The sequence below is a fragment of the Mesoplodon bidens genome, assembly GCF_964165515.1.
Source record: "Mesoplodon bidens genome assembly, chromosome: 5".
In the NCBI taxonomy this organism is placed as follows: domain Eukaryota; kingdom Metazoa; phylum Chordata; class Mammalia; order Artiodactyla; family Ziphiidae; genus Mesoplodon; species Mesoplodon bidens.
Genome location: NC_138161.1, coordinates 11,608,837 through 11,635,840, shown reverse-complemented (window position 1 = coordinate 11,635,840; position 27,004 = coordinate 11,608,837). Strand labels below are relative to the sequence as shown.

General features: G+C 39.4%; 2 protein-coding genes across 5 annotated transcripts in view; both read left to right on the top strand.

Annotated features, from left to right (window-relative positions):
• The window catches only part of SLC5A3 (solute carrier family 5 member 3), a 33,755-nt gene extending 21,733 nt beyond the window's left edge, over positions 1 to 12,022 (top strand). For both annotated transcript variants that reach the window (XM_081235989.1, XM_081235990.1), the window contains one exon: positions 402 to 12,022. In XM_081235989.1, the coding sequence (XP_081092115.1) occupies positions 741 to 2,897 (2,157 nt within the window). In that variant the 5' untranslated portion in view covers positions 402 to 740 and the 3' untranslated portion in view covers positions 2,898 to 12,022. The remainder of the gene's footprint in view (positions 1 to 401) is intronic.
• MRPS6 (mitochondrial ribosomal protein S6) overlaps positions 1 to 27,004 on the top strand; it is a gene marked incomplete at its 5' end in the record, with an annotated part of 66,465 nt that overhangs the window by 22,192 nt on the left and 17,269 nt on the right. The window lies entirely within an intron of this gene.

The following is a 27,004-nucleotide window of genomic DNA, read 5'->3' as shown; positions in this document are numbered from 1 at the left end:
TATTATGAATAATTAGTGTCATCCCCCCGCCCCCCACCCCCCACCCCCAAGGTGCTTTAAGACCTTGGTGCCTTTCCAATCTGAGACGACCACACTAAGACAAGAAAGGGCAGTGTCATGGTGGGCAGTTCTTAGTTGCCAGAGAAGTTAAGCCACTTAGTTAGGAGGTCAATGAATTTTTGTTCTTAGTTCAAAATGATAAATATTCTCCCTGACTTTACGTATCAGATGTAATAGTATGGATCGCTCTTTCCTGTGGAACTAAAGTACATATATTTTAAAAGTTTTTTTTCTTTTTATAATGTCTTGTTGCGCCGTTTTGCTAGACTGAAAGTTTCCTCATCGCTTGGTGAGCCCCTCCTCTAATTCAATCTTTGTCTTTTGTCTTTGCTGCCTTGCAGGGTTGGTACAGTAGGCTTCACTAGACTTAGCTGCAACTCAGAATTTCTCCTCCAGCACCTGAGTAAATGCTGATGGTCTTGTGGAGAGTGGATTAAGAGTACGAGCTAAGTTCTCAATCCCAATTAAGAAGCGGAGGAAAATTTAAACTGTCTCCTTCAAAGTTTATCACAACCGCCACCATCAAGACAGCAAACCAAAGGACAAAGACTTTGACCTGCTGTGTTGCTCTGTGTAGTCCAGTTCACGTATGGTTTACAGACTTGGCTGGGGTTACTAATGAGTAAATAAAAAGTTGGACACTTCTGTCATTGGACACTTTTATTCACAAAGTTACCAAAATGAGGGCTGTACTGGAGACAGCAGACATTGCCATAGTGGCCCTGTATTTTATCCTGGTCATGGGCATTGGTTTTTTTGCCATGTGGAAATCTAATAGAAGCACTGTAAGTGGATACTTCCTGGCGGGGCGCTCTATGACCTGGGTAGCAATTGGTGCCTCTCTGTTTGTGAGCAATATTGGGAGTGAGCACTTCATTGGGCTGGCAGGATCTGGAGCTGCAAGTGGATTTGCAGTGGGCGCATGGGAATTCAATGCCTTACTGCTTTTGCAACTTCTGGGATGGGTTTTCATCCCGATTTACATCCGGTCAGGGGTATACACCATGCCTGAATACTTGTCCAAGCGATTTGGTGGCCATAGGATTCAGGTCTATTTTGCAGCGTTGTCTCTGATTCTCTATATCTTCACCAAGCTCTCAGTGGATCTGTATTCGGGTGCCCTCTTTATCCAGGAGTCTTTGGGTTGGAACCTTTATGTGTCTGTCATCCTGCTCATTGGCATGACTGCTTTGCTGACTGTCACCGGAGGCCTTGTTGCAGTGATCTACACAGACACTCTGCAGGCTCTGCTCATGATCGTTGGGGCGCTCACACTCATGATTATTAGCATGATGGAGATTGGCGGGTTTGAGGAAGTTAAGAGAAGGTACATGTTGGCCTCACCCAATGTCACTTCCATCTTGTTGACATACAACCTTTCCAACACAAATTCTTGTAATGTCCACCCTAAGAAAGATGCACTGAAAATGTTGCGGAATCCAACAGATGAAGATGTTCCTTGGCCTGGATTCATTCTTGGGCAGACCCCAGCTTCGGTGTGGTACTGGTGTGCTGACCAAGTCATCGTGCAGAGGGTCCTAGCGGCTAAAAACATTGCTCATGCCAAAGGCTCTACTCTGATGGCTGGCTTCTTGAAGCTTCTGCCAATGTTTATCATAGTTGTTCCAGGAATGATTTCCAGGATACTGTTTGCTGATGATATAGCTTGCATCAACCCAGAGCACTGCATGCAAGTGTGTGGAAGCAGAGCTGGGTGCTCTAATATTGCTTACCCACGCCTGGTGATGAAGCTGGTTCCTGTGGGCCTCCGGGGCTTAATGATGGCAGTGATGATTGCAGCTCTGATGAGTGACTTGGACTCTATCTTTAACAGTGCCAGTACCATATTCACCCTCGATGTGTACAAACTCATCCGCAAGAGCGCAAGCTCCCGGGAGCTAATGATTGTGGGGAGGATATTTGTGGCCTTTATGGTAGTGATCAGCATTGCATGGGTGCCCATCATCGTGGAGATGCAAGGAGGCCAGATGTACCTTTACATTCAGGAGGTAGCAGATTACCTGACGCCCCCAGTTGCAGCCCTGTTCCTTCTGGCGATTTTCTGGAAGCGCTGCAATGAACAAGGGGCTTTCTATGGTGGAATGGCTGGCTTTGTTCTTGGAGCAGTCCGTTTGACACTGGCCTTTGCCTACCGTGCCCCAGAATGTGACCAACCTGATAACAGGCCAGGCTTCATCAAAGACATCCATTACATGTACGTGGCCACAGCGTTGTTTTGGGTCACAGGACTCATTACTGTAATTGTTAGCCTTCTCACGCCACCTCCTACGAAGGAACAGATTCGTACCACCACCTTTTGGTCTAAGAAGAGCCTGGTGGTAAAGGAGAGCTGCTCCCCAAAAGAAGAACCGTACAAAATGCAAGAGAAGAGCATCCTGAGATGCAGTGAGAATAGTGAGGCCATCAACCACGTCATTCCCAATGGGAAATCTGAAGATAGCATTAAGGGCCTGCAGCCTGAAGATATTAATCTGTTGGTGACCTGCAGAGAGGAGGGCAACCCAGTGGCTTCTTTAGGTCATTCAGAGGCAGAAACACCTGTAGATGCTTATTCCAATGGGCAAGCAGCTCTCATGGGTGAGAAAGAGAGAAAGAAAGAAACAGAGGATGGAGGCCGGTACTGGAAGTTCATAGATTGGTTCTGTGGCTTTAAAAGTAAGAGCCTCAGCAAGAGGAGTCTCAGAGACTTGATGGAGGAGGAGGCTGTTTGTTTACAAATGTTGGAAGAAACTCCACAAGTAAAACTAATACTAAATATTGGACTTTTTGCTGTGTGTTCACTTGGAATTTTCATGTTTGTTTATTTCTCCTTATGAACTTTTAAGGATATGATGAGACACTAACTTAAGAAAATACTGGTCTTTGAAAAAAAAACAAAAAAACAAAAAACAAAACACTTATGTAACTGTTGCATCTCTCAGGCATTGTTTACGCTGTAGGTTTTAGCCAAATTTTACTTAGCAGAAAAATCATCTATTTGCAAGGCTTTATTTTCCCAGAGATGGATGAAAGTAAAATTTCAATCTAAATGAAGTAAAACTTGTTTAACAGACTGAATTGTGCAAATGTGGTTTAAAATTTTCCATACCAAAGTAAGGAGAGACCAATTATTCTCATAGAGCACTTAGAGCAGAATATATCCTAAGATATCACGAGTAAGATATACTGTCTGCACTGCCAAATCTTGGTAGGCCTTCTTACCCTCAAGTAGAAGACTTGCTCATTTTAAAGTTTTTTCTCTCTGTAATCCCTACTTCCATTTTAAAAAACTGAATTTATAGACATTGTATAATCAATTATGTACTAAAAATCGCTAACATGTGCTTGTTTCAGGGCAAGTTCGTTTGCCAGGTTTGTTTTGTTTAGCATGAGCCTATGGATTCTGAATGCTGAAAGAAAGGAAGAAGAATGTTTTCCTATAGCTATTCTTGTACCACCAGTATATGGAATGTTGGGGAAAAAGTTTATTCCAGTTGTTTTTTTCTTTTTTTCCTACTTTGAAGTTTAAGTGAACCGTACTCAAATGACCACCAAGTCTGTCTTTATAAAGTTGTACGTCATGATTGTATTGTAAATGATTATGGGGGAGAAAATGAAGTAAACATTGCTGATGATCCCCAGATTTACTGACCAAATTAAGATCATTTATATCGTTTGGAAATTAACATCCCCTAAGCAGCATTTGATCGACAAAGCTGAACAGGTGATAGTCTAATACTAAATATTGGACTTTTTGCTGTGTGTTCACTTGGAATTTTCATGTTCTCATACTTCATTAATTCTCTAGCTTTGTTCTTGTCATTTGGTAACATTCTTTATTAGCCAGGTACCTTCCCAAGCGGATCCATTTGGAAGATATGTCCGGAAATTTGAAGAAGAATTAACCCTGCCTTTGTGCTGGGTTGCCCTACTTGATTAGATCATGAGATATTGCAGTTGAGTTTTCAGAGTGAAAATTTAATTCTCAGATCATATTGTATCCTTGATAAGTCTTTTTTCCCCGATTTACTTTTTTTTCAGAAGACTTGCCATGTGTACACAGCCTCTACATTTTTGTTTAAAAAGTTGACAGTGACTTAGAGTGTGATGATATTTCGATGCAAACTGACCATCAGTAACAGAAAACTCAAGAGTGCATGCTTTGCCATTGGTGGATTGTCAGTATAGTTTTTCTGTAGAATGGATAGCAGGTTCAAGAGGTGCCATGAACAAGAACTTCTACGGGTTTTGTAGCGTGTCTTGTAGAGGAGATTACAGGACTTCCATTAATTGTAGGACCCTCTATCTTGACATGGCTTTGTACCCAGTTACAGCCTTCCTGGAAGAGAATCCATTTTTCACAGGGTGATTCCCTTCATGAGGACAGGGTACAAAAGACGTTTGAGAAGAGCTCTACAGATTAGGTAGTTCTTTGTGTGTCCTGTCCTTTTTCCTCCATGACAGATGAAGGAAACTAATTGTGTATCTACTTTGACGTTTCTGTAATCTCTGATATTTTTTAAATTGCATGATTTTATTAACCTTTATTCTTCAGGGGAAAATTATTACTTTTTTAGATATTTTTGTAGATTTTGAATCAAAACTCTGTCCTAATGACTTTAAATTTTTTTTGTATTTATAAACTAGTTTCATTATGATGGATTTGATTAGTTCAAAGTTGATTTTAGAAATTGTCAGGTAGCATAATGTCTTCCCATCTCCAGGGGGCTTTCTGAAGGACTGAGTCTGTAGATGAAAAATTAATTCATGTATGAATAGTATGATTTCTGAGAGCTTATTAGAGTGCCTTGTGGAATTTTGTTCTCAATTTCATTCTTAAGGTTTATGAGCTGGGGGCCAAATAAAAATAAGGACCATCCTTTTCTTGTGTGGAGGCTGAGGCTGTGACATGTCCAAGGTTACAAAGTCTGTTGGGAAGAACAGAAAACCAGGTGTCCAAATCTGGATTCGTGGTTAGTCCTCTTGTTTTTTCAAAGGAACTGTTCTTCCTTTGAGACAGCCTTTTGATATTTGGGGAAATAGTAGGATCTTAGATTTTTCAAATTGACATTAAGTTGTAGGAACTAAAATTTTTCTTTGACTCTGAACACCTTGCTGTGTAACTCAGCAGTGAGGATTGACATATTGGCTGAGCAGCCTTCTTACCCCTTCTATTAAAAGCATAAATGAATAGGTGGTATTTAAGTGGATTCTTCCCCCCTTTATTTAATGTTGACTCCTAATAGTTTGGGATATTAGCATCCCCCTACCTTCTCTCTGCTGTTGTCTTAGTATGATACATAAAATACATCATCTTGTGTCTATTCATGTGTATATAGCAGTAGGTCAAGTTTAGAGTACTAATGTTTGTAAATAAGGAATTATTATTAGCGTATCCATTAGGGTTGTTTATTCTTGCCAGTATAAACACTTTATTTAGACTGAAGTCCCTGAAGCTTGCCCTTCTTATTGCTTCCCAGTAATAGATAATGTGCTTGAGTAAGTATGTGAATTCCTGATTGCAACTTCATTTCAGGGGACCATTCTTCAGTCTGTATTTCATTAGAATGATTGTTCATGGAGTGATACATGGTCTGTCTTAAAGCTAGCAACATAGTCATACTTTACACTAACTAAATGGGTCCTAAATGATGACATTGATACCTAGACATTAACATGTATATGTTTTCATATTGGCTCAAGCTGAGGTTCAGAATTGGCTAAGAGTGATTGACTACAGTAGTTAGCTACGAGTCAGAATGAAGCGAGGACACTGGTGTTCAAAGGTGGAGAAAAACGTCTTATCTGCTGTTAATGGTATCCCCAGTTCTTAGATTTTTGTCCTCTCAGGCAATCTTAGTCTCCAGATCTGATGAGAAGAGCTTATTACCCTGACATGCAGAATGATTATTGGTTCCTTTGTGGTACCTCTAATTTCCCTGTTCATCTAAGAATATTTTGTCCTCCCACCCAAGACAGTAAGCGGCTTTTGAAACAGCTGAGCCAGTCTTTTTCCCCAGCCTTTCTTTCCTGGTGAGGTTATCACTCTTATCTTTTGGTTAGAGAAGCATCAAGCAGTAGCAATGGTGCTGTGTCCTTTGGCCTAAATCCAGCAGATCTGATCTCCCAAGTCGTCTTTTTCACTTGGCTCAAAGGATCCATTGTCTGTTTGCACAAAGAGGATGGCCTGGGTCACAAAGCCCTAGCTCTTGGGGATGGCAAGTCAGGTAATTAGTGGGGGCCCATCACTTCCTGAAACTTCACATTTTAAGAATTGAGTGGGAAGGTTGTTACTCAGTTCTCTAGCCTGAGGCTAAGTGGGGGCTTGAAAGTCTTGTCCAGGGTGATTAGAACCTTTTAAGTCTCTGCATTTCTCAGTCCATTGCTGTCTTCCCTATATTGGGTGTATGGGTCTTCCCCCTCTCTTTAGATATCATTCAATGTAGCTATGGGTTATTCTCATTCTTTACCACCCTATAGAGCTGCTATATTATTAGCTATTAAAAGGTTAGACCCATCAATGTTCCCACTTGGCAGTATTCGGCTTACTTGCTTTTCTTATACTTTACTCCCATGTGTCATTTTCATCTGAGGTATGATGGCTGAATATGACCACATGGGTATCTAGTAGTGACACCTCAGCATTTCCTGAGTTTGGGTTGAGAGATGTATAAAGACCATTGTTTTTAAATTACACGAGTACGGAGACTTGCCAGGACAAAATTTTCTTAAGAAGTCAGAAACACTATTAAGTGAGATGCTGAGAAGTACCTGGGTGATGCAGACTTGGCAAAAATTAGCTTAAAATGTGTTAGATGTAGAATCATATTCATTGAACTCTAGAACTTGAGGTATCTTTGCTATCAGCTAGTTTAAACCCCTCCGCATGTAGATTAGGGTACAGTGACTAAGATCAAGCTTGTTAAACCCTGGTTTGATGTTAAATATCGTAAAGTATGAGTTTATTAACATATTTGAGGTTAAAATGACTGATATTTCCTAATGATACTAGTAGAAAAAATGCTTTTAGGTTTCAGTATTCATAAGATTTATCATTAGCCAGGTGTTAAATTGTTTAAGTCATTTTAATGTTGACATTAGCCTGAGCAGACTTTTACAAATGGGATATATTCCTATTTGTGTGTATGCCTACCTACCATTCAGAGAGACTGGTTTCCCCCTTTGTCTTCCCTCACATTGCTTTAATTATTCACCTATTCTTTCAACACTTAACAGATTCCTATTTTGATCTTTTGTCAGCTTAATTCACTTTCTTTCAGGCTTATTGTCATGGTGTGCAGAAGTGCTGCTTTGCCCGATATTTGAAGGTCTGGATCCAAATAGTGATTCACTAAATATAGTTGTGTTTAAATATACTCAATTTCTATTAGCTTAAGCTGTTCTCAAGAATTATTTTCTTAGACTTCGTGTTCACTAATAATAAAAGCCCTTAGTAATTCATCAGTATTTTATTCTCGAAACTCATTTTTCAAAAATTAGGAGGCAGGAATAGTTAAATTCACACCAGTCCCTTTGAAATGATGGTATCACAATGTAGAGAGGAATGGAGTTTGTTTTGATGCCGAAAAGCCTTGTTCTTGCAGTAATTAAAGGTAAAAAGTTGGAACTAGTCAGTTGGCATATAGAGAAGCCCTTTTGTACTAGTTAGGTATGAAGCTGGATTACATAAGAAGTAATCTTTTGATCACTACATTTGGTTTTCTTGGTTGACTTAACTCAGGCCCACAAACCCCGTTTCCTCCATTAAGCTAACTTCTCTTAATTTGGTATGCTTTTTGTCAAACTCTCACCTCTGTTGGAAGAGTAGATACTCAACTACTTTGACTCCACAACAGAATTTAGCTAAGGTTCAAAATAATTGATGGGCTTTGCCAGCACTGAGTCCCACACCATTATTCACGTTGTCATATAAATGTTTTTATTTAAACTTCTCTCTCCAGGGCTGGGAATAAGGCTTTAAACTACTGATTCACCTTTAAAGGAATGTTAAGAGAATTGATATAATTTATGTTTGTTTCCATCTCAAATCCTTTATAAAAGATAGGGTTTAGCTTATTGTTTTGGGTTAAGCACCCCATTTATCTGATAACTAACAGGCTTAATTAACCATTGGCATATAGTCTTTTACTCAGAAGTAAACAAAAAAGGTTTGATGTATCTGTATCATTACTCATCTCGTGCACTTTACTTTTTCGGGGAGGACCATAATCTGAGACTTGACTTAAACCAATAACCTTAATTTATGTAATGACTTTTAAAAGTTTGATTTGGTTACCTGGATGTATAGCGTGTTTGAAGAGAGGGATGCTAGAATAAATAAGTCAAGACAAAGCACAGTGGTCTCAGATTCTTGTTAGTGTAGGAGCAGTGCTTTGCTCTCCTCAGAGAAGCACTGTATTATAATTGTTGCCCAGGATAATGGAGCCCCCCACCCCAGTTCAAGACAGTTTACAGTAAGTGAACTCTGTCATTGAGGGAAATACATTTTCCAGTGATTTCGGCAACAGCACAAGTTGACAGTAGATAACCACACCTTTGTTGGAGACTTATATTGGAAATTCACCTTGTACCCTAGTGCTGCTGGATAAAGGAGTGTTTACTTTTTTTATTGCCTCTGGACAAACTACTCTGGATAACTTTCCAATATATCAGTGTAGCCTATACCTCTATAAGTGGAACGTTCCTTAATAACTCACTTTTTTGTTACACTAGTTGGAAACTGAAATTAAGCTCATTGCTATCTATATTATTGAAACCCCCAATTGGCAAAGGCCATTCTGTAGGGTATTCCGTAATATAATCATCTTATGAAATTTATGGTTTGATTAGTGCCTTCTGGTTGCCAATATTGAATCTGCTAGTTCACACCTTTCCCTTTCTTGATAGATAACTCTTATTTGTTACAATTCCTCTTTTTAAATATTGTTATAGCTAGTGAAGGAAATACATTTATATTTACATACTTTATATTGCAGCCTCTGTTTAAGTTCAAGGAACCAGGTAAGTCTGGTTTGTGTTGCAGCTTAAATGTTATTTATTCATCTGTATTTGTTTCTTTTATATCCTTAATTAAAAATTTAAGGTTGCTTATTCTGTGAGTATATTTTAACTTTATCATTTTCCAGTGTAGGTTGGATAGGCATATCCGAGAACATATATGTGACGACAGTTTCACATTCCATGATAAGGAAAAAGCTGAAAGTAAGTGTCCATAGAAAGCACAAAACCATGTTCCCTCATATTTGTAACTCCACATGTAGAAAGCACAAGACTACCAGTATTCTCATTATCCCACAAGTGCCAGGCATAAAAAGCCCACCATGGGTTTGTCTCGAGTTGTCAGGATGAGGACCGTGGTATTGAAAGCCCTAGACAGTGAGGTACCTAAGATAGGGGTCCTAAATCATAAGGGATTCAGCGTTCTAATCTGAGTGCGTTTGTACTGCTTTGGTGGAGGAGAGAATACCAATGTCAAGAATGCTGCAATTGTATTGGGGGTTACTAGCTAAAATGGGGTCTGCGGGCTCTTTCCTACAATCTGGAACTTGAGAAACAGGGACAGACTTCTAGGTTTTTGGTGGGTGGAACATTTTGACAAACTCCTGCTTTAAGCTGTAGAGCCATTGGATTTTTTTTTTTTTAATCATAAATCTTTAGGAAATTTTACCTCCCGTCATTAGTACCCTGAAAACATGGAGAACTCTCACATTTTAATAGGGCAAATACTAATCTTTAATCTTTGCGTAAATTTAATCTAAACTTAATGAAGTTATTTTTTTCATATGCTTCACTGCACTTCATTTTAATAGAGCAGAATTTGATCCAAGTGTTACGAGCATCAAACTAACTGAGACAGATCTGCCAAATGAACTGCTTTGCTTTTCACGATGGTTGTAAGAGTCTAAAGGATTCTTTTGCCTGTCTCATTACCCGCTTCAAGACTAGATTAGATGAAATCTGTGAATATGCATGCAAAAGAAGAAAGTAATGTGTTTTCTTGAACTCGACATTATCCTTATTTTACTCCTCACTGTCTACACCTGAATAGTCCCTGTTTGTAAACAATGAATAAATACATTTGTGTCTTGGATTTTGCCTGTATGTCAAAAGATGGAAGGACTCTCAGGATGGAGAGAAGTGACTAGCTTTGTTCCCACTCTCCTCTGTTTTGTATGTTTATCTTCTTAGGGATAATCGTCTTTAATACTATATGGAATGAAGATTAAAGCTGGGATAGACTAATGGAACATGTTTTAGAAGAATTAACCTGAGCACTTTGAGGGAGAGACTTACCCCCTCTAGCCAAAAGTTGCCAGGTTGTGGACCTACAGCATTTTTTAAGAATGTAAAACCTCAGACTTTGGTGGGGTTACTGGAGAGGGGTACCAGAAATGCAGGAGAAAGGAGAGGTTTGAGGAACATCTTTGGCTTAGCAAATATGTGATAAGGCAAAGCAGTAATAACCCGTTAGTCCTGTGTAGATTGTGTTCTGTACCTTTAAATTTTGTTTTTAAATTTAAAATAGTTTTTAAGAACTTAAAGGATGCTTTTGAAGATTCCTTTGGCAGAATATCTTTCATCTGTAATTCCATGGAAAATTGCTTTAATTAGTCTAGGTGAAAGTAGTCCTAGCGGTGTAAATATGTATAAATAGAATTTTCTAATTTCACTGTGAGATCTCTAACTTTTGAGTGGCAAACAGATCAACAAGTCTTTTGCTCATGGACTTTTCTGTGGGGTTGTTAAAATGCAAAAGCTTTATTTTTTAAATAATGACATATTACATTAGTGTCAGATGATGGTATGGAATCTGTTGCCCTGCTTTCCCCCACCAATATTGCTTCAGTTTATAGATTGCCAACAGAGTTCCAAAATAAAGCGAGGATTTACCCATTCTTTGCTTGGACATCCCATCTTCTGTTGCCTGGACCTATGTTGGCAATCACATATGAACTATGTTATGCTTTTCAGTGCTTCTTCTTCTCCTTTTTTTTTTTTGATAAGGTGGATATCAAAAATAGTTGCTGTGCAAAAGTTAGTAGTCTTCTTCAAGAAGAAAACCAATTCCTTTTCTAATATCCTGTGAAATTGCTTCATTCATTCCTTTATTTTTAAGCCAAATGTCAGCAGAGTACTGCTGCTTTTATCTAGTAATTTTGATATGTAAGTATTACTGCATTTTTAAAAGATGTCTGCATTGAAAAATGTTTTTCCCAGTGTCCTGCCTCTTAAGCTTTGTTCAGATGTTCTGTGAGAGACCAGTCTGTGCACTGGGGTTGTGTATTGTATACATGGATTGTTTTGTCAGTTATGCATTGTAGACCAAATGTGATTTTAAATGAAGTTGTTGGGTTATTGGTGAGTTTTTTGAATTGTAAACTGATTTCCAGGGTACCTTCATTGTCCACAGCATTTTTTTTTTAAGGCTTGACTGATCAGGTCCATCTCACTGTACAATGTTTTAGTTGCAAGCAGAAAGTAGAATTTGATATAAACCAGGTTACTTCCATATTGAAAGGAATACAATTAAAATTGTAGATTTAGGATTGTTAACCATACATGACAATTCTAACTTGACTTATTCTAACCTATTGTATACAATCTTATTTTTTAAATTGTAGACATGTATGATCTTGGTTTAATGTGTTTTTAAAAGTGTTAACTGTTTAAAAATGAAAAAAATGAAGCAAATCTGCTAAAGAGCTGTCAGTTTTCATTACTGACTCTGTAAAATACACTGTTCTTTGTGTACTCTGTGTTATTTTGCCAGCTGCTGCATTAGCCTTTAAAAGTATTTGGAAACTTAAGATGAACTGCATTTCTTGCAAAGTATATTCCTTTCTGTGGTATTTTGTCCTGTAACTGAAGTATAGTAATTATTTTATGGAAATGTTAGCACTTCTGTACCAACTTTGAATAAAATGAAAAATTTACACTTCTGTGACTAAGTATTTTCAATATGAACACGTCTACCCTCAAAAGGTTGTATCTCAGTTCCTTTTCTCTTGGCTCATGAAGAGTTCCAGTGGGTTTCCCCCACCAGTTATTGCCATTCTTTACCTTGGTAAACATGGACTTGCAAATACTGACTGAGAATTGAGTTGTATATATAAAACATTGAATAAATAAAAATATTCTTAGTTTTTTCATTTCTAATTTTGAGATAATTCCAAATTATAGGAAAGTTGCAAGAATAGGTTGAAGAACCCAGGAATCATTTTCATCCAGATTCATAGTAGTTAACATTTTGCCACAGTTGCTTTGTCATTCTCTCATCAGACACTTTCCTGAACGGTTTGAAAACATAAGTCGCAGACATCATTCCCCTTTACCTTCTAAGTACTTAGGGATATATTTCTTAAGACAAGGATAATCACAATATAATTATCAAAATCTGGAAAGTAACTGGTACGATATTTTAATCTGAAGTCTTTATTCAAATGTTGCTGTTTCAATAATGTTCTTTTGTAGCAACTTTTTTTTTTTAAGTTTGGAAACCAGATAATTGCATTTAGCTCTTATGTCTATCTCCTTTAGTCTGAAATAGTTCCTCAGCTGTTCTCTTTGTCTTTTGTGGTATTGATATTTTTGAAGTGTAGAGGCCAGTCATTTTGTGAATGCCACCCCTATTTAGGGTTGTTTCCTCATGATTTGATTCACACTATGCATTTTTGGCAGGACTACAACGTAAGCAATAATATGTCCTCAAAGCCTCACACTGAGAGGCATGTGTTGTGTTGTCTCATTATTATTAACTTTGATGCTTGATTGGGGTGGTACCTACCAGGTCTCTCCACTGTCTAGTTAATGTTTTCCCCTTTGGTAATAAGTAAATTGTGGGGAGATAATTAGAGTTTATGTAAATAACTTATTCCTCATCAAACTTGAATCCCTAGTTTTAGCATCCATTGATAATTCTTTTTCTTTTAAATAAATTTATTTGTTTATTTTTGGCTATGTTGGGTCTTCGTTGCTGTGCGCGGGCTTTCTCTAGTTGTGGTGAGCAGGGGCTACTCTTCCGTTGAGGTGCTCAGGCTTCTCATTGCGGTGGCTTCTCTTGTTGTGGAGCACGGGCTCTAGGCACGTGGGCTTCAGTAGTTGTGGCTCACGGGCTCTAGAGCGCAGGCTCAGTAGTTGTGGTGCACGGGCTTAGTTGCTCTGTGGCATGTGGGATCTTCCCAGACCAGGGCTCGAACCTGTGTCCCCTGCATTGGCAGGAGGATTCTTAACCACTGCGCCACCAGGGAAGCCCCATTGATAATTCTTGACTGAATAAGTTATTACTGTGGTGGTGTGAAACAGTGATTTTTCTAACTTTTTTTTTTTTTTACTATACTGAAATCAAGAGTTTCCCCTTTTCCCCATTTATTTATCAGTTTGAACTCATGTATTATTTAGTGGGTTGTAATTCATTACTGTCATTATTTTGCTCAGATGTTTCCAGATTTAGCTAGCAGGTCTCCCTTCAGGCTCGTTTGTGTCCTGTGGCACGTTCCATCATTTTTTGAGTTCTTCCTTATTTTCCAGCACAACAAAGTATTCCAGGCTCATCTTGTACTTTCCCTGACCCATTCAGGATCAGGCATTTAGTAGGGTATGGTATTTAGAAACTAAGATCTGGGTGTGCTCATTCTTACAGAGGTAAACATGGTCAGTGTACAGAACTAGGAAGTTCGTGTACACATCTCCTGATGTCTCCAGTTTTAAACCAGCACCAGAGGTTTCTTTTTAGCCTCCCCTTTCTATGTTTGTATCTCCCTTCTCCAACAGCAAGAAATCTGATAATACTGACACATTTACTTATTTTTTTTCAATTTTACAGTGCCTTAGAATTAAAGTTTTTGCATGTCTAAAAAGTGTTTTTATTCTACTCATTTGTCTGAAAGTTTGGCTGAATATAGAATTCTGGATTGGGAAGTAGTTTCCTTCAGAAATGTGTAAACATAAGACCATTCTTTTCTAGCTTCTAATCCCTGTGTTTTAAAATTTCATGATCATGTGCCTTGAAGAAAGCTTTTCTTTCACTTGTACTGGCCCTCAGTGGCCTCTTTCAATTTGTCAACCCCGTGTCCTTCAGTCTGGGGGTAATTTTTCTCCTCTTTTGGAACTTTTGTTCATGTCTTGGATCTTCTGGACTGGTCCACTTGGTTTCATACAGTCTTTTAATTTTCATCTTTGTCTTTTTGGTCTTTCTAGAGGCGTATCTAAACTTTATCTTCCAACCCTTATGTTAAAAAATTTCTTTTAAATTTCTGTCAGGTTTTTAATTTTTAAGAGATCCTTTGTTCCCCAAATCTTTCTTTTTTATAGCCTTGTTCTTTTTTCATGTATGCTGTATTTTCTCATCTTTGAAGATGCTAAAGTTTTCTCCTTCTGCATTGTTTCCTTCAGTTTTTATTTTGTTTGTGTTGGTCCCACTTGTTAAAGGCTTTTCACAAAAGTGTTCTGATCTTTGGTGGTTTGCTTATGTTCAGTGGGGTGGACTAAAAAATGCTCTGAGTGTGTGGGTGGAGTTTGTTGGCCTCATTGTTGGGACTTCAGGGCCTGGCTGTTGGTTGGATGACCCCTGCAGTCTCTTTAGAACGGCTCAGATTCCCCACAGAAGGTTCTTTGAAGGATAAAAGGCCTTGGGCCATCATTCTCGAAGCCAGTGGGGAGGAAGAGCACAGGGGTCTTCAGCATGCAGTGTGCCTTTTTTTCTTAATTCCTTTTTGGTATAATATCTCCTCTTACAGCTGTGCCTGTGTTCTGCAGTCCATGTACTTCTCTGTTTTACCCACTCCAGAGAATCAACCTCCAGACATGCATCTAGGGGTCCAACCAACTTTCATAAACTTTCAACCAACTTTATTTTAGTCCCCCACTCACCCCCATTTTCAGAGGTGTACTCAGTGTTGCCAATTCCCAGATCTTTTGGGGAACTCTACAGTGTAAATATGGTTGACTCTTGGTTTTCCCCATTGCTGCTTTTCTCCACCTGCTTTCTTTTTTTCTAAAATTGAATTGCTGTTTTCCCCTCCTTTCTCCCTCATTCTTGCAGAGTTGTACGTTTAAAAAAACACACACACACAAAAACCACTCCTTTACAGTAGTTCTAGTAGGTTTTCAGGAGGGAGCATAACATGCTTATGTTGAATACTCCAACTTACTGGGAAACCCTGGTATCCACTCTTCACTTAGCATTTGAAGCTTAAAATTTCAGAGCCTGTTGCCAGTTTCTGCCTTATCCTAAAAGAACATGTTGTCAACCAGAAGCACAGTGGGAGTTTAAAAATTCTGCTTATCTTAGGAGTTAGACAACTTTTATATGTGACCTCCAAGTTTGAATGCAGTACTCCAGGGTAGATGCTGCTGATTTTAGACTGGAAGGAGAAATAAACACAACAAAATGATGGCTATCGTTACTTTGGGTTTTACTCTCCTTCCAATTCTAATTTGAAATTTTATTGTCGTGCCCTATGGCAGATTCTCTGTAAAATATTATTGTCTCTACATGAGGCTTGCTGACTCAGTTACCAGAAGTTTTCTTAGGTTTTTGGAGGCTGAGTTTTTTTGTAATATTCTCTGGTACGCTCTAGGAGTCAAATGTCCATAGAAGTTTGGAGGCACCTTTACATGTCTCCCACTATGGTTTTTTTTTTTTTATTTTTATTTTTTATTTTTGGCTGCATTGGGTCTTCGTTACTGCGTGCGGGCTTTTCTCTAGTTGCGTCGAGCGGGGGCTACTCTTCGTTGCGGTGTGTGGGCTTCTCATTGTGGTGGCTTCTCTTGTTGCAGAGCATGGGCTCCGGGTGCGTGGCCTTCAGCAGCTGTGGCTCATGCGCTCTAGAGTGCAGGCTCAGTAGTTGTGACGCATGGGCTTAGTTGCTCCGCGGCATGTGGGATCTTCCTGGACCAGGGTTCGAACCCGGGTCCCCTGCATTGGCAGGCGGATTCTTAACTACTGCGCCACCAGGGAAGTCCCTCCCACTGTGTCTTTATTTCCACCTTCCACCTGTTTGTTCCTAGTTCCTTGACCATGTACATCTCTGTTTTTGACTAACAGGATATGCTTAACTTTATTATGTATCTCTGCCTTTATATATATATATATATATATATATATATATATATATATACACACACACACACACACACACACTATATATACCCATTTTATATATATATGATGTTTTCCTTTTTGCAGTGAAGATCTTATTTCTCCTTGAATTTTATTTCATTTTTTGGTTTAATCCTTTCTTCCTTTCTAGTTGAATTAAGTACAGTTAGTAACTTCCATCTCTCATCTATCTTTCCATTTATTCTTTGATGTACGTATTCATCAAACTTTCATTGAATGCATCCTGTGTGCCAGGTTCTTTGCATCTCCAGCATCTAGTAAAGATGAATAGGAAGCAACCTTGAAGAGGCTTTGTTAGGGAAGGACATGTACTTCTAAATAATTACACTTGCAAGATAGGATTAGGGGAGGAAAGGCACACTTTTCCTAGGAAGTAGCTGAATCTCGAAGGGTGTTTTGATCCCTTCAGATCCTCTGTGCTTTTATGCCCTTTCTCCTCCCTGCTCTTTGGAGCCGTGTAGTCCCGTAAGCACCTTCCTCCCACCACTTGAGTTAATACGCACCACTGCAGTGGCTTAGTTGGTGATGACACTTTTGGTGTGTTGTTCAGCAAGGTATGCAAATCTGACTGTCTTGCCAAAGCCCAAGTTTCTGATTCTTTCGAGGCATATTTTTAAAAAATTTCTCTTAACCCAGTCAGACTGATATTTTTGCTAAACCCATACACTGATGCTTAGAAGATTCACAGAATCTGAATCGGCTTTTCTCATAACCCTTTTGTCTCTACTATCAACATCCTTTGCTGATTCTTACCTCCTTGGTCTCCCTGTCGCTCCAAGTGCTGTCCCCCTTCTACTCTCTGAACAGGATGAAATATAAGGCGGAGGCAGTGAACTGAATTGTGCATGAAGGTGAGCAATCAACAAGACAGGTACAGCTCCATGATGTCTACCTGATGCCTGCTCTCACTATCAGTTTCATGAGCTGTGGCATTTCATTTACTTGCTGCCATAGGAACCAGGACTCCTGCCAATCTTCTTGTTTCCCATCTTTTATTCATCTGTAAGTGCATCTGGAGGGGAATGAGGAGGAAAGAAATGGAAATCTCCCAGTAAAAGGATTGTGGATTTTGGAATGTTCTCAGAATAGCAAACATGGGTACCTTAATTTTGGCATTTTCCCAGCTGTTCAGGCAGTATTAACCACAAGGAGTCACCTGTTGTGATTGTCCTTTCATATTCAGGGAGAAGAAGAAAAGAGACCATTATTACTGTGAGAAAAGTGGAGCATTTAAGTTCCTTAAATTAGAGTTGAAGGAGATCATTGCTGAAAATCCTTTATAAACTACAGTTCAGCCAGAATCATTCATCGTTGGAGTGGTGAGAAGCTAGCCAGCTTCCTACTAGAATGTGGTTTTCACCTTTGTCCACACCTGGGAAGCTTTGAAAAATCCTAGTGCCCAAGATTTTTGAATCCCCAATAGAATCAAAATATCTGAGGATGAGACATAGGCATCTCATTTTAAAAGCTCCCCAGATGATTCTAATGTGCTCTAGAGGAATGCCTTGGTAATTCTGCCCTTTCCCTTGACTTACGCGAATCACAAAGGGAATGGTTGGTTATATGCAAATGAGCCCCCACTTTTGGCCTTAAATGGCCTCTGAATGACATTGAGTTGAGACCTTGGAAAGAAGTGGGTTTATTAAGGAACAGAACTGCATTATGGTTGAACTACTCATGTTTACTGATAACCTAGGCACATAAGTAATTGACAACTAGTAAATTGACGTGAAGTCGGATCTCATGTAATCATGACTTCCTTCTTGCTCTCTGTGTTAGTTCTTTACATTTATTCATTTATAGCCTTTTGATACCAATGCCGGTATTTATGTCTCTGTGTGGACTAGCTGCAGGGGTCCCTTGGATGCCCATTGCATTTAAGGTAAGTCCAGTTTATGATTTAAAGACATTCTGCCTACCTTGCAGCTGAAGTTACTTTACCGATCATCCTATCATTATTATTACTATTTTTCTGCGGTACGCGGACCTCTCACTGTTGTGGCCTCTCCCGTTGCGGAGCACAGGCTCCGGATGCGCAGTCTCAGCGGCCATGGCTCACGGGCCCAGCCGCTCCGCGGCATGTGGGATCTTCCCGGACCGGGGCACGAACCCGTGTCCCCTGCATCGGCAGGCGGACTCTCAACCACTGCGCCACCAGGGAAGCCCCATCCTATTATTTTTATATTTGCAAATTCAGCCACGCTATGAACTGTGACTCTACTTCGTTTGCACTTTGCTGTTGGCATGGCATTAATCTATGCTGAATCTGGCAGTCGTTGGACCTTTATTTCTCTGATTTTTTTCTTCCATTCTTCCCTGGGTTCTTTTTATTTTCATCATATCGTCCAAAGAATACATTTTTGTGTCAGATTTCCCAGATCTCAAGAATCTGAGTCTTGGCTGCATGGCAATAGAATGGGCAGGCTCCTCTTAATTTTCACATCATCTTGCTTTCATTGGCTGTTGTGTTTTCAGGGCCACAGTTGGCCTTTTCCCATCACATCTCTTTGGTCTGCTCTGATTCTAGAATCAGAGATCAGAGATCTCTGGGCTCCTGACTCCGAGATTCCAGTTTTTCCTCTGATTCCCAAGAGACAGAGCAGCCAGTTGCAAGAGCTCATGATGCTGGAAGTATAGCTTACAAGGCTCCTTCAGTAACCACTGAAAAGCTCTCCATCTATACCTCCCTGATGATTATATGTTTTAAAACGTATATGGATATGGAATCAGTATGGATATGGCATGAGTTCTAAATGTTGAGGCATAGTTTCAGGGCTTTGACACAGAATTCACAAACTGTGGCATCTAGTAAGATAGCAATTGGCATAGACTCAGGGGAAGAAATTCTTCTTAAAACAAAACAAAACTGAATCTGCTCCCATCCCCACCCCAAAAGTTTTTAAATCACCTTTTCATTGCTCATTGTGAGAGAAATCAGATAATAAAGTGCAGAAAGAAGAGAATAGAATACTCCTCTCATCTTACTACCTAAGGAAAACTGGTATCGTTTAGCTGTATGTTCATCCAGACTTTTAAAATATATGTATCTTAGTACTTTTTTTCTTTTGGAAAAAACTGGACTGACCCTATATGCTGCGTTTTTTCTTTATTTTATTATTATAATATTTTCATGTCAGTATGTAAGGATCAGCATTCCTGTTGTTTTAATGGCTGCATAGTACTTGTTCAGTCAGTAAAAATAATTTATTGAACCAGACTCCTATTTATGAAGAACTACATTTCCATTTATTCACTATCCTAATAATTTTGTGGTATTTTCATAGCTAAATCCTTGTGCGTGGGTATGACAGTTTTCATAGAGCAATTTCCTAGAAGTGGCTGTAGCATTGAAGGCATACATATTTTAAACTAATATATATTGCCAAATTGCCCTCCAGAAAGTTTACATTTTTACCAAAAGTGTGTTTGAAGAAACTAAATCTTAATGTTCTAGGCAAAAAAAAAAATACTGCCACGAGTGGAAAAAAGCAATGGCTTCTACCTGTACCGAGTACAGTGTCCACATTGATTCCACCCCAAATATAAATTCCATCAGAACCTCCTTAATCCAGACCTGCTCTGAGAGGACCCTAACGAACTCTCCTTCCACCTCTTGAAGAGGTGTTCTTCAGCCTTTAGAGTCTGGCTGAGGTCCGCCATCTCCAAACCACCAGTCAGAAGTGTTTCGCCCTCCCTTTATTAGTTACTTATGTGTGTCTGCATATCTACATCACAGACTTCTAAAGGGCAGGGACTTTGTGTTTCATATCCCTGTGGCTATCCTTTTGGAGGTGGATTTCACAGTGAGCAACTTGGAAATTCTTGTCTTGAGGGAGGCACTTTGAGAGGAATGTTTGTGGATAGCTATTAGGTTGAGCCTTAAGAATGGTCAATATTTGGACTGTTCTTGATCCTCTCAAATGGCAGTTTCGTAAGGTTCAACCTATATTTCTGATACCCACAGAGTTTGGTATATGTATAAGGAATCATCCAGTTTGTTCTCACTCCATTTCCAGATGTGGATGTATACACCTTCTTTTACAGCTGATTTATGCCATTAAGATTATTTTAAAATTGTTCTGCAATGGAGAGTTCTAGATGCCCCCCCCCATAATTGTTTCTCATGAAGATGAGTGTGTATATTGAATATCACATTCATGAGTGCTTTTCACTTAGTACATGCTTCAGCAACTCTTCGGGATCTGTTGCTTTAACGGTTAAATGACCACTTGATATGTCTGAACTGTGAATTTGCAGTATTTAACATTATTTTAAAATTTTGAGATATTTTCGGTTTGCAGAGTACACAACAGTGGCTTATAAAAAGAAACCGTTTTCCACCTCATTAGAGTATTTGTTACTTTCCCAGGACACTTGATGTGTATTGGTTCCCGTCTCTTCTGCTGTCCTCTCCCCCGCTTCTTAAAGTCTGTTAAGTCTTTGTTCATAGTTATTTTATATTTTTTAAAATAAATGGTTTAATGATTCATGGGCACAGTAGTAGAGCAGTTAAAAGATCTCAAGTGTTTTCTATCTTTGACCTTTAAAAAATCTTTAAGAGTTACTTTTCTAGTCACTTACCTACAAGTTTTATAGTGTATAATAGTTCATTATAGGTAAGTATAATCATGTTCCAGCATGTATTTATGTATCTTTACTTTTTTTAGTGTTCTAGACTTGCCCTTACTGAATTTTATTCTAATTTTTAAAATAGCTTCTGTGCTTATTAATTTTTATCCTTAATTACTCGGAGGACTGCAGCTCTTGATTCCATAAACTGTGGGGCAAAGAGATTCTACTGAGTCATAAAAATATTTGATAAAACAGTTCCCATGGAATCATTCCCAAAGTTGGGCTCTGTAGATGTCAGGCAGGGCTGGCACCTCACACATTTTGAGGTAGGTGGTGTCCATTCTCTGCTTCCAACTGAGGACTGCTAGTGGCAGAGCTTTCCCTGGAAGCTCGTTCTTCTGTTGAAAGCTGTGCTCACAGATTTTCTTTTTCAAATTGCTGTGAGACTCTCAATGCAGAATTTCCAGGTACATTCTCTCTATTTGGAAATGTAAATTTCAAGGACATTTTCTTAAGGAGATTAACCTTGGAATTAAGATGCAGCGTGGGTTGGGAAAGGCGTTTACATTTGCATTTTCACAGGTCTTGACAGTTTTCTGACCTGGCTCTACCTTCCCTAAATCCTGCTTGCTCCTGGGAGTTGCACTCCTCTTTGTAGAGTGAGAAGGGCGAGGTGTAGGTGGATGCTTCACTCCTTTAAATGTTGTGGATTCCATGTGGTTTTCATTTCCTGGTGGGCCGTGAGGGTGTTGTAGTGATAGCTGAGTGCACCCTAGGGCCACTGGTTCAAAATTGTCTTTGCCAGAGAATCTAATTTACAAGATAATTTTGTTGAAAAGCTTCTCTTCTGGGATGAAAGTAAGTTTAATTAGATTAAACACTGGTCATTGACCGATGGTGTTTATGATATTCCCATGAATTCTTAGCTTAAATAACCTTACCGAATGGGGATTTTATTTGAGGGGCAAGTAGAGATGCCCTCCCTTTTATTTTCCTCATCTCCTTGCTCCTTATTCTTTTTTACAGAAACTTTGCCCATTAGAATCCCTAGAACTGCAGTTTGCAAAATGTGATCTGAGGAGCCTTGGACTTCCCAGAGACCTTTGCAGGGGATCACTGCAAAAGCAATAGTGGGTAAAACAGCTGGTGCCTTCGTATACATCTAGGCACCACCACCAAACTTTACTAGTAGTGTATTCCTCACCACCATGCAATTGGAATGTTTGTAAAAAGGCGGTTTCATGTCAGAATGTCCTTCAGAATGATGAGTGGTGCCAGAATAGTATTGGAATTTAGTCTCAGCAGGTGCTTTAGAAGCCGAAAAGTCTAACCTCCCACCCGGTGCAAAGACTGATACGATGGTCATCCCATCCATATCTTTGCATTTCGAGTGATGGGAAGGTCAGTTCTGTACAAGGCAGCCTGTTTCACTCGTATAGCTGTAATTTTCAGAAGTGTGTTCTTGTTTATACATCAGTGCTCTGTGTCTCTGTAATTTTTACCTTTTGATTCCAGTTTCTCAGTGTCCAATCAAAATAAAACATACCTATCTTTGACACAGTAGCCCTGCAAATATTTGAAGCTAGCTGTTGGGTTTTCCCTAAGCCTTCTTTTGTAGCCTGAACACCAGTAGGTCCAGTAATTAATAAGATCAAAATTTGGTTTTAATTTTGTCTAGGATGAACTTTCTTTTCTTAAGTATTGTTTCGTGTAAATTCTTTGGATAGTATTATATCTTATCACAGATAATTAGAACAATCCAAGTTTAACATTTATGTTTATGTATGTTTGTACTTTATATTTCTGAAATACATGAAATATTTGGTTTCACTTCTATTAGATGAATCCTGGATTCTTTTAAACTGTAGCATTGGTATTAACAGCGTTTTGGCACTACATGAAATAAACAGCAAAACGCTAGTACTGTAATGTTGCTTCAGTATTACGGTCACTACCCTGATAGTGAGGTATGTTGTATGTGAAAAGTGGCTTCAAATTGTATTAGACAAACGAGGAAACTTCCAGTCCCTCAGGGGGGAAAATGAGAGTAAGCAAGAGACCCTCTTGGGAAGGTACGTTTGATACGCTAATTTATTCAACGACCATTTCTAGTGCCCGCTCCGTGATATGGACTCTTGTAGATTTGGGGAGTACAGTTGTGTACAAGATAGACAAAAGTGCTTGCTGTCCTGAAGCTTACATTCCCGTGAGGAAGGGATATTCGTAAATTGCTGTGTAGAAGTAAATGAGAATGACATAAAGAGTCCCTGAGGTGGGTGGGGCACTTTGGGGTGATGAGGATATCAGAAGAAAAGAGAGAGACTTTTTAAAAACTTTGTGCCCCCAGGATATTTTGAGAATTGTGACGTAAATGTTGTTTGTGAGAGGCTTATAGAGACAGAACATTTGTTGAAGACCACTAATTTAGCACATGAGGAAACTGAGGCACAACTTTAAAATGGATAAATTTTAATAATTTATTATTAAATTTAATAATTTAAAGAGTGGCATAGCATTAGTGAAGGAGCTGCGACTGGAGTCCAGTTTTCCTAGTTCCCGTTCACATTTCATTCACTCTTCCTCTTCCATACTTTTTTTGTCCAAGTGAACGTTTTTGGCTCTCCAATCTGTGCTGTAACAGAATTGTGTTTCATTGACATATGGTGGGTTGGAGGAAAATCTTCAGGAGCTGCTTTCAGATGGGGTGAGAGAAGCCCGTAAGGAGCACATGCGCACAACCTCTCTTAGAATAGTTGGAATTAAAGGGTTCACAGACCTTGTAAATGAGAATTACACCAGCAAGATCGTGTGCTTCCTGTAGACCATATGTTTTTACAAATTGAACATTGTGCTGTGTTGAGCAGAGATTTTTTTTTTTTCTTTTGGAAGCCTAAAATTTTTATTTTAATAGACTTAGAAGTTTCACCAATGAGGGAAGTTGAAAGGCTGGATTGATTAGATTAGGAGCTTGGTGGGTGGAATGGTGATTTTGTAGAATCCCTTCTGAATCCTGTGGTGATTTGAACAGTCAGGCTGATGTTCCTTATTAGGTTGGCGCCCTGTGTTTCTACCTGAGGACCCATCCCATGGGGAACTCACTGTCTGTAGCTCAGTGACCCAGGCTCATGGTATCATCTGTGGTACATTTTAGGGTGAGTGGATTGAGGCCTTGCCAGCTTCCCTCAATCCATTACAGTGTAGAGCAGAGGTTGGCCAGATAGTAACTAGTTTAGACTTTGAGGGTCATATAGTCTCTGCTGTAATTTCAAGTCTGCTTTTAGCATGAAAGCAGCCATGGACACTCTGTGAATGCATGAGCTGGCTGTGTTCCAGTAAAACTTTGTTTGCAGAAGGAGGTAGTGAGCTAGATTTGGCCCACAGGCCCTGGATTGCTGACCCTTGACTTAAGAGTGATGAGGTAGGTATATGGGACAAGTTGAGCAGCTCCCTTAATAAACAGGAAGTCTTTTAACCCCTCCTTCATCTTTTTAAACTTTTGGGTAATTTGAATTACAGTGAAATGAATGTGGCCATTCAAACAGTCTGCAATTTGACCTTGACATGCCAAAGTTAAAATGTGTTTTGATATTTTCCCAAGTTACATTCTTGTTAGGTAGCCTTTCCCCTTTTTTGGAGAGAAGCAAATCTTTTATTATACAAGCCCTTTCTTCAGAAGAGGATGCTCCATGTTTCATTCTGTAAACTCTTCAGCTGGAATTTAAACAAGAGGCATTGAGATATATTCCTTTTTAATCAGGAAAAACTGAATTAAAATTTGTGATTTGGGTAGCTAATCAGAAGACTGTAATCAAAGTGTGTGTGTGTTTGTGTGTGTGTGTGTTCTCCCTTACCCATTCTTTATTTGGATAGACTGTTCATCTACTTATCATAAGTTAATTGATGTAATATCGAGTCAAGAAATAGCATTTTTAATGAAATGAAATATTACCCTGCTGTTAGTAACGAGGTTTCTGCAAAATACTGAAACATCTGTGAACTAATGAAATGTGAGAAGAATTTAGGCTCTGTTTGATTTAGAACTATGTAAAAGTATTTGTTTACCATCGTAAGGAGAAATTGCCATAGACTTTTTACCTAGTTAGTGTTAATGCAAAGAGATTTTGGCCCTTATTTTTGTTTTCAGGAAGTTTCTGTTTATCAAAAGGCTGGTTAAATATATAAATATACATAATTTTCAGTAGGAATTTAAAAAATCCCTAGTGGGCTACAATATGAAATAAAAGTAGAAATTTTATTTCTAAACCTTAAACTAATACTTAGTGCATTCACAGCATTTTTAGCAGTATTTGTCAGAAAGAAAATATACAGGTATATAGTGGATTTTCTTCAGTTACTAGAGTGCGCACTTAAAATTGTTCTGCGGTTTTCTTTTCATTTGATCCAAAATGAGCCACTGGAAGGTAGCCTTTTCTTAAGTTCACTCCTGCATTGAAGATTTCTCTGCTTGCATTTCTTCACTTATGTCTGAGGAGAAGTACTCTTTTCCTTGCCAAGGTGTCCTCTGGCCTCCTCCCCCGATTTGACTTTTGTCAGTGTTCCTTTTCTTTGCATCAGGCTCTTCCACTTGTTAACTGCCATGTCATCTCAAAGTCATGACATCTCTCAGAGGCCCAGTTTCCAAATCTATCAACCTTCTTGGCTCCCTTTTTTTGTGTGTGGTGAAGATTAAATATGTACCAATAAAACACTAGGTCTGTGTTGATCACGTAGCAGTTACGCAGCAAATCATGTTGGCCATCGATGATGATGTTTAAAACATCCTACATTTTATCCTTCGACTGGTTCATTCCCCTTTAACTGCTAACTTCCTTGTGTTTTCTCTCTCCTCAAACAGTTTACTCAAATTTGTTTGCCCCTCAGGCTCTAGAGCTTTCTCCTTCTGTCACCTCTACCTTTGCAATCTAGCTTTTAGCCCCATCTTGCTAAGTGACCGTGCAGTCACCGTGCTGTGGCTTTTTCTTCATCTCCATCCTGTCATTCTGGAGGCTGCCTCTTTCCTTAGTTTCTGTGACAAGGCAGGTCTGGTTTTCCTTTTGCTGTTTGCTTCTCTGACTTTGAGTCCTCTTGTCAGCCCCCAGATGTTTGCACTCCCCCCCACCTTCTGTTGTTGGTCTCTTTTCTTCTCACCCCACCCCCTCCCTCAGGGCTCTCACTCCTCCCAGGGTTTCAGATAGCCCTTCTCTGCAGATGACTGTTAAATGTGTAATTCTAGCCTGCCCTGTTGTTTTGAGCTTAAGGTTTACATCTTGAGAGCTCAGCCTGGAGGAACTGTGGGCATCTCAGACTCAGCATGTCCTAAACCAGAGTCATCTTTTGTGTCCCCAGCCAGCTCGTCCAGATTTCCCTTTAGCTGTTAGTAATAACCCCGTTCTCCCAGCCACCATGTTTGGTGCCCCTCTTTTGCCACGCCTCTCCCTCATTTTCCACATTCCGTTAGTTGTGTCTTCTCAAGTCTACCCCTATAAAGTGTCTTTTCTTCCAAAAGTTTTTGATGTATACATGTGCATAGAGGGCTATCTGGAAGGAAATTCACCAAAATATTTAAAGTCTTTTATCTCTGGATGATCGGATTTTATATTGTTTCAATTTTGTTTTTTAGTAACAGGTATTGATTGTTTATATACGTGGACCCAACCTACAATCTTAACTTCTCAGTCCTCCTTGTCCTGAACTTCATCGGATGGGACTCCTAGCTGTTTCCTCAATACTTTCTTGTCTCTGCTCTTTTACTCAATGCCTGGTTTGTTTGTTCTCTGCATCTCCCGTTGTCATTTTCCAGGGCTCCCCTCGAGACCGTTTTCTTTAATGGAACCCTTCTTCCAGCTGAATGTGCTTTCTCTTTTCATGAGCTCTCTGGTCCCTATGTCACTTCCGGTGTTCTGCCTTCTGGTCTTCTTACATGGGTTTTTGAGTTCATGTCTTTATTAGATTGTAAGCTCCATGCGGGCAGAGATTGGGTCTTACTCATCCTTTCTCTCTTTTGGTTACAATCTCTCAGTTTTTCTTTGGGAGACAACCCCTTTTCCCACTGGCTGTCTATGGTTTTGGTGAGATGGTCAAAGTGTCCTGCCAAGAGGATGCTCTTTCCCTGGAATTTGAATTTTGAATCATGGGCTACAAGGACTGACAGTGATTGGCGCTGATTCATCCTGGCCAAGGTGCTCTGAAGACAACACTCATTAGTTCCTGCCTCCCAGATCCCTGGAGCTG